General features: G+C 32.5%; 1 protein-coding gene across 1 annotated transcript in view; it reads left to right on the top strand.

Moving 5' to 3' along the window:
* The first annotated feature begins 2,277 nt into the window (after window positions 1-2,277).
* The window catches only part of eIF2beta (eukaryotic translation initiation factor 2 subunit beta), a 36,269-nt gene continuing 29,777 nt past the window's right edge, over window positions 2,278-8,769 (top strand). Inside the window, exons 1-2 of the mRNA XM_076484110.1 lie at window positions 2,278-2,766; window positions 7,827-8,019. Of these exons, the coding sequence (XP_076340225.1) occupies window positions 2,749-2,766; window positions 7,827-8,019 (211 nt within the window). The 5' untranslated portion in view covers window positions 2,278-2,748. The remainder of the gene's footprint in view (window positions 2,767-7,826; window positions 8,020-8,769) is intronic.

Below are 8,769 nucleotides of genomic sequence, written 5' to 3'. Positions count from 1 at the left end.
AGAACAAATTTAAAAGATAAAGATGTGTACTTTTTCTTATCACCCAGAGAATATAATACAAACTACAAAGTACATACATGCAAAGTTTTTTTAATCCTATTGATGTGATGTATGGTCTTCCTCTAGAGCAGTCTTCCTACAGTATTTACCATATAATGTAAAGTAGTTAGGGTTTACATTACTTGATGCGTGTGAGTTTGCAGTCAATAGCCGTTAAAGGTCATCAAACATTAGACGAAGTGTCATAGCAGTACGGTGGAGGAATGGAAATATCATCATAGTACGTGGATCTTGCTTTCGTACACATTGATTGCATGAAACCAGCATGGATCTAACTGTACAGAACGGTATCTTGTATTTTGGTAGATCATTCTGTTGATTGCATGAAGTACAGCAGATACAAAGTACGTGAAAGCACTTGAAGCATATGCATCCAGACGTTACAGATGAACCTCTATATAGCCTTAATTAGGAGTCAAAGGTTATGAATGATGAGTCAGGGGATTGCCTTTTCAAGTTTTTTTAATTTATTTATTAAGGAAAAGAGAGTTGAAAGCATTTATCTGGCTGTACACCATGAGACAGATGAAGAAATTTTGAAGTTAGATGCAAAAGAAGCATCTAAAAGATGGCCGAGGTTGATTGATCGCAGAAGTTAGTATGGCTTGTTTATCACAACAATGGGAACAAGAGTGCTCTGCAACTTTAATTTCTGAGATATCCATGGATATAAGACAATGGTTGTTTGATATACTTCATAAGCTGGGACTGTTCTGTAATTGAAAGATTCATCGTTGACAGAGCATTGCTCTACTTGCTTTCATCGTTTCTAAATGATGGTGAAAATTTTACATTGCATGTCAACGTTCCTTCGTAGATTCTCTCCTGTACAATTATATAAAGTGTGGCAATTCTACATGCAGTGAGGAAGTTGTTTCCTCTGAGCATATGTTCCTTTATAGTTTTAGCGTTACGTATCATTGCTGATAAGCTTGGATTGATTTTAATTTTGCGCACATCTACACGAGGGCTATTTGCACTATCCGTCCCTAATATTGCAGTGTAAAGCTAGAGGGAAGACAGATAGATAGTTATCACCACCCACTGTCAACTCTTGAGTTGACTACCAACACCAACGAATAGTGGGATTGATCGTAATATTATAACGCCCGACAGCTGAAAGAACAAGAATGTTTGGTGCAGTGGTGATTCGAACCCACGACCGTCAGATTACGAGTCGAGTGCCTTATCCACCTGGCCATGCTGGGCCGTTGGTGATGAGAACTTTCGCTTAAAAGATCTAGTGTGAACAAATTCTACAACGCATTATTTATTTTATTTAAACGCGATAGCTTATAGTTGAAAGCACATGAAAGAGTTGTGGTTACTGAGTCATAGCTTTGAAAAGTAACTTAAAAAAAGTTGTTGAAGTAATTTAATCCGGGATTAGAGAAACTCTGTTATAAACTGCTATAATATGTAGCAATGTGCTATTGGGATAAATATAGGTATAATAATACATATAAATAAATAGATGTGTGTGATATTAAAACGTAAATAAACATTACGTAAAAACATTTATGAGTGTTGTGTAACAAAAATTAATCAATTACATAAATAATGCAATGTGAGGTGTCATTTAAAGTTTTTAATTTCGTGTAAAGATACACGAAGGCTATCTGCGCTAGCCGTCCCTAATTTAGCAGTGCAAGACTAGAGGGAAGGCAACTAGTCATCACCACCCATCGCCAACTCTTGGGCTACTCTTTTACCAACGAATAGTGGGTTTGACTGTGACATTATAACGACCCATCGGTTGAAAGGGCGAGCATATTTTGTGCGACCGAGATTCGAACCCGCCACCCTCAGATTACGAGTTGAACGTCTTAACCCACCTGGCCATGCTGGGCCCATTTAAAGTTGCAGTGTAGCTATTATTTAACTCAATATTAATGAAAAAAATTCAAGGCTGAAGGTTTAGGTAATTGAGCTGAAAGCTTGTGCATTATGAAAAACTAAAAAACGTGGTAATAGTCCAAATCAGTTACTTAATACAAATATGAGTACTCACCTTTAAAAGCCTGAAAGTTATTTAAAACGTAATTTTGTTATTATTTTACCAAATTACATATAATCTGTTAAATCTGCAAGAAAAACTTATTTATAATATGATTTGTGAATTCTATTTAACCTGAAATTAAAACATTTGTATTAGAAATTTAAATTTAATACTTATGAATTTTTACGCTATTAAATTATTTATTTTTATTCTACTTCATAGTTTGTTCAGTTTAACTAGACCAAGTAAAGAACATTTGTTTCGGCTGATGCAACCAATTCTGCAGACCTCGTTATGGGACTTGTGCTGTTATGTAGTTGTATATTTATTAAGACGTGAAAGTAAAGTCATTAAATAAGTCGACGTAATTTTTAAAATATTGTGTTCCAATTCAGTTATTATATTCGTCTATTTTGAATTATTAGAGAAAACTTATAGCTATATGAACAACATATTTTTTGTTGTTCTTTACAATAAGCGAAGCTATTATTTAGTGTTAGGAAAACGGCGTAAACTTTTATCATAACATTGAATGATTGATTAAGAATTAAGAACTGAAGATTAATATTTTTAATAGCATTATTAGATAGTAGGCCTTAATACTAATATTGCAAGTAGTAAGCTTGAGAAAGTAAACATTTTACTAGTTTTGAACAAACGTGAACACAGCCCGAGTTGAAAGTTGAAATATGGCAGATGATGAAGCAGTAAGTAACTGTTATTATAACATTCAAATTAGTACACTAGTAAAATTACTAGTTGCAGTGTAAATTGTAATCCTTAGACCATAGAATATTAAAGGCCTAGCAAGTAACGACCAAGGATTTTTTTTTAATGATCTATATCTAAGAGCTATTACTAATTATTGTGTTAAACCAAAGTTACCAAACACGAGTATGGGTATTGTTAATAACAGTTAAAGTAAAATAATGCCATGTATTTATTTCTTGCATTTAAATTAATTATTGTCAGTCATTTGGCATGAAGTTTGGATGTGTGCATAGGTTTCCAAAAAAAAAAAAAAAAATTAAAAATGCCAACATTTACAAGTATGTCTGACAGCTGTATTCCTTTGCACCACCAATATGTCTTTATTAAAGTTCTTTAGCCTATATTTTTGGGCAAATCTGTGAAGTGTGTGTCTTGTAGGTGGTCAGATTATTCATTGGGCTTAAGAGCACTACAAAAAAACATTTTCACATTAGTATCTGTTTCTATTTAGAAACAAAAAAAAGTTTTGAATTGAGTTTTATGTTTTCAACATAGTTTGAAAACAGTGTGTATACATTAATAAAATGTTATATATTGGATATTAGATTTAAATGATATTGGTTTTGAGCAGGGGCGTAGATTTGTTACACCCAGTGAGGGAGGTGATTTTTGTAACCACTTATGTGGACTGTTCAATTTGCAAATTGGTAATCTCTGATTACATGAACGTGAAAGCTGTAAACATGCAGTCACTAGTAATCTTGTTGCCATGATACTTGCATGTATACGTAGGCCTACTGACTGATACTTATGAACTATCGCTTAAATCGAAAAGCTTAGAAGCATGCCTATATTAAAGATGTACATTTCGGCTACTGAAAAAGCCTACATCCAGACTTAATTATATAATTTGATTGGTAAGAACATGAGAATCACAAGAACAAACACACAATTTGTAGGCCTGTGATGCAATAAAACAATTCAACAGACCAAACTGTAGGGGGGGATGATTGTATGCACCATACCCCCATCTCAAATGAAGGGGGTGTATGCCTCATCCCCCCAGGATCTATGCCCCTGACAAAACTGTGTGACCTTAGTGCAGTATGTTGGGTTTTTGTGCTTGGTTCTTTAACATTTTTTTTTCATTGTTCCAGCATATTGATTTTTGCATAGATTAGTTTTATTATTAATCTCTGATGAGAGTCATAATTTATAAAGTGTACTTTGTGAAGAGGGCACTATTTTTTCAGGCCCATTGGCAGTTCATCTAGCACTGATGAATCATGAAAATTCATATTTAAAATGTATTTTGTTTGGTTTAAAGCCATTTATCACTATTCTTATTAGTAACTGAAATCTATTCGAATACTTCTTATGAAAGCACTTTTTTAAATATCTTTTAAAATAATATTTAAAAGTATAAGTTCAGGATTAATTCACTGTTTTGCAGTTAGAAGCAGAGGCCTTATTTTATCTTGTCATTTTGTAGATTTCTTTAAGCAGTAAGAAGTGTCCAGACATTTCAGGAGAAATCAATGCTATGAGAGAGTAATAACGAAAACAATTTAATATACTGAAAAACATTAAAATATTTGACATATTTAAGGATATAAAACAGTAACATAAGTTACAGAATTTGTTTTATATTTACATATTCTAATATACCCAGAATTTTATAACTTTTTTATATTTTTTAGATGTTTTTGGCAAAACAACTTCAAATATGCCCTTAAATATTATCCCACCTTATTATTACATCAGGTGTTTCATTGAATGCTATGCACCAGGTAAACCACTAGTGTACTTTGTATATTCGGATACTTTTTGTTTAATTCTCATTATTCCAGAATTTTTATTCTGGGGGAACTTGGTACAAAAACTACTTGAACTGCAACACTGTTGAGTGTATCATCTCTTCAAAAAATTATTTGGACTTCATTGTAAACCACTTCATAACTTGTACAAATGAGTCGGAAACTAAAGTGTAATATATGGCATGCTCTTAAATCTTCTAATTATATTTTCGGTAGTATGTGCTTGGTGCCCATTTATTGCTCATACATGTGTAATTAAATATGATTGTACTGATACTGAAGTAGGTACTTATGCCTTGTACAAAAGAAATAAGGTCATTCCATGTCAAATCATTCAGGGGGCTGCAGGTGACCCCCACAGAATGCCTTGAAAAAATTCACATGTGCTCATCTATCCATATAATGAAAAATTGCCAAAGATTAGATCATATCTCTAATAGTTACTGATTTACAGCCCTGTAAATTTTAGTTTTTTTTATTTTTTGGCAAATTCATTTTCAGGCAACTTTGGCTGCTTAAAGCTGCAAGAGTAATGGTGGTAGAAGGCTGAAATTTGCTACACTGACTGAATTAATCTCACAGAATTCAAAAATGGTCTCAAACCAAGTTTATCTCTCTTAAGATTTGCATAGTGAGGCAGTAAAATCACCTGAAAACCCAAAATTGTAAAAAAACTGGTTTATTTAATAAGCCATAGCTATAAGACTTAATATGATACAAAGCTGAATTTTGTTTTCAAATTTCCTATAACATATCAGTTGATAAATCAGCAATTGTTGTGATTAAAAGTCTATTAGATCTCCTGTAAAAATATTTAGCTGGATGCAACTTTTCACGATTTAGCGAAAAATAGCCCTACTTCAGACCACAGTTTGACCATGTCACCAGTTATTCAGCCTTTTCAGATTTTTACCATATATTCTTACATCTCTGAATATGATCTACAAAACAAATCAGGATGATGTTAAACCCACTTTTTGAGTTATAATTTTTTAACGTATTCTCTGACCATATGTTTTTTATTTTAAACAATTCAGTTCAGGTGTGTTACTTTGTGCAAATATATCCATACAGTTTTGAAAAATACCTGTCAGAATTTTATGAATCCCACTGAAATATTCTAATCAGCCTTTCACAGTGTTAAATAATGAAGTTGTAAGAAACAAGAAAGAATTAATTCATTTCTGAACAAGTTTATTGGCATAACTAGTTAGATCACAATGGCAATGCAAATACATTGTGTATGCATTACAGTTATGCATATATGGCTGAGTTTAAGATTCATAAGATAATACATACAAAAGTAAATCAGACACAAAAAGCACAGTGCTACAATAGGGGATAACTGAGAAAGATTATAGTCACACCAAACTGCAATAATTGTGACAATGAAATGTTTCAAAAACTGCTTTGGCGATAAATTAGCCTTAACAACATCAAATAAACATTGCTTTGTTCAGACAACTTGAATAAATTTCTGAAATTCGAGTTTGATTATGTTGAGATCACTTTGACTTAGAACATAGTGGCGAGCACTACTGCATTGCTCGGTAGGTGCACTTATCAGACAAAGAATATGTTGGAAAGGAATCCATCTTTCATCTTTACGTGACCTTGCACCCATGAGAACAGTTCATTTCTTGATTTCTTCGTAAATGACACCAACACATCGGAATGTTCATCTGATCTATCGTTTATGTTTCATACATACCATTCATGATTGTATATGCATGCCACATATTTCCCTGGCTGATAATTGTCATTGCTATCATTATACCCTATTTGAACTGCTGCAGTATCACTTTCACTGTTACTACCAACAGTTACAACTGTGTACACATCATCATCTGATAATCTTCTCATATACAATTTGTTGGTAGAATAAAGCTATGATGTGACCTAATACCTGCCACAGTTTTGCATTTTTCATAGCACTCAAGTAGATCAAACTTTACACAATTCTGCAGGACTGATTCTTGATTGACAAGAAAAAACTGAATGCCCTGAATGTGGTCTTTAACCAATGGTATATATCACAGACACTTGAAATTTGATAATTTATTATTTTTCACAACCTTGATTTTTTTGAAGATCATGTTCAGAGATGTAAGAATATATGGTAAAGGCTGATTAGAATATTTCAGTGGGATTCATAAATTATTTCAAATTTGTATGGATATATTTGCACACAATAACACCTCAATTGAAGTTTTTTTTTTTTTTTTGTCAAGTAAACAACGTATGGTCAGAGGATACTTTAAAAAAATTATGACTCAAAAAGTAGGTTGAACACCATCCTGATTTTTTCTTGTAGATCATATTCAGAGATGTAAGAATATATAGTAAAACTCTGAAAAGGCTGAATAACTGGTGACATGGTCAAACTGTGGTCTGAAGTAGGGCTATTTTTAGCTAAATCGTAAAAAGTTGCATGTAACTAAAGTTTTTTTACAGAGATCTAACAGACTTTAATCACAACAATTGCTGATTTATCAACTGATATGTTATAGGAAATTTGAAAACAAAATTCAGCTTTGTATCTTATTAAGTCTTAGAACTATGGCTTATTAAATAAACCAATGTTTTTTACAATTTTGGGTTTTCATGTGATTTTACAGCCTCACTGTGAAAATCCTAAGAGAGATAAACTTAGTTTGAGACTATTTGTGAATTCTGTGAGATTAATTCAGTCAGTGTAGCAAGTTTCAGCCTTCTACCACCATTACTTTTGCAGCTTTCAGGAGCCAAAGTTGCCCGAAAATGAATTTGCCAGAAAAAAAAAAAAATTAAAATTTTACAGGGCTGTAAATCAGAAACTATTAGAGATATTGATCTAATCTTTGGCAGTTTCTCATAATATGGGTAGATGAGCACATGTGACTTTTTTCAAGGCATTCTGAGAGGGTCACCTGGAAAATTTTCCAAAATCTGGATGATTTGACATGAAAAGACCCAACAGCATTTTCCAATTTACAAGCTAATTTATTCTACTTAAGAGGCATCATCAGTAACTGAAAGAATAAAATCACACTAGTTATTCAAAAGGTGTTAAAACATTCCTGGTGCAATTAATATAAATCCATACATTAATACTTTTTAAGCTGTAATGTTTTTTATGAAGTTTGACATAGAAAAGAATGACAAACATAAGCTTGAGAGATAGATTTGCAACAGTAAGATTATACTCGGAATTTTAAATTTAACTGATATTAATGTGGAAAAATTTTTATTGTTTAAAGGTTTTTGACCCTACTATGAAGAAGAAGAAGAAAAAGAAGAAGGCTCCTTTTGATCTTGTTGGTAGTGGAATTGATGATGGTCCAACATCAGTTGATAATACTCCTGTTGAATTAAAAGTTGAAAATGGAGTTGAAAAAGAAGATCCAGACAAAGAAAACAAGGATATTGAAGATAGAGAAAATAAAGATGATGGTATGATATCTCATTCTCTTCCCTATGTATGTCATCAGCTATAAAATACTTTGTTAAAATTAACATATATGGACATACATTAAATTTGAATAAATTACTGACTAAATTACCTTTTACCACATTTTTTCTACATGTGTAGAAGTTTATCTGAATTGTTTTAAGAGTGTTCTTGCAAAGTACCTCTTTTTTACAACTTTGCATATGAGGCCAGTGCTGTTTGTTGTAGATAATTCTGCTTTCTGGTTCATGTTTAAGTTGATTGCATTTAGTAGTATATGGAGTTATTATGTCTGAGAGAGACATACTATTTATCCATCTTTCTTCTTCCAAGTGACTGCCATACCTTCTTTTTTTTTTTGTTTGCTAGAATGAGTTTAAACTTGGTAGGTTCATGCCTTAGTTCAATACACTCGCACACCTTCATTTTTTTGGCATAGGCCTTTTTAAGGACTTTAAGGGGGGGATCATAGGTCAACTTAAAAATGTATTTTTGGGCTCCTGATCAGTCATAATTGGAGCAACCGAGATGAAAATTGATGCAAATATAACTTTTCTTGCACTTAACACATTGAGCTAAAGAAAGATTTGAATTTTCTGAGTTTTATTTTTTTCTTTTAGGAGGGCAAAGTTCACAAAAAACTTCTGGAGATATTTGGTTCAATACACACTGAGTGAAGTGGGTAGATGTAAGATTTTTCCAAAATTGAAAGAGGTGGGCAAGGCAACATTGGTTGATTTGATAACTGTATT

Source organism: Tachypleus tridentatus, chromosome 13 (assembly GCF_004210375.1).
Source record: "Tachypleus tridentatus isolate NWPU-2018 chromosome 13, ASM421037v1, whole genome shotgun sequence".
In the NCBI taxonomy this organism is placed as follows: Eukaryota; Metazoa; Arthropoda; class Merostomata; order Xiphosura; family Limulidae; genus Tachypleus; species Tachypleus tridentatus.
Note: the sequence above shows the minus strand (reverse complement) of the source record. Positions and strands in the feature narration are given on the sequence as shown.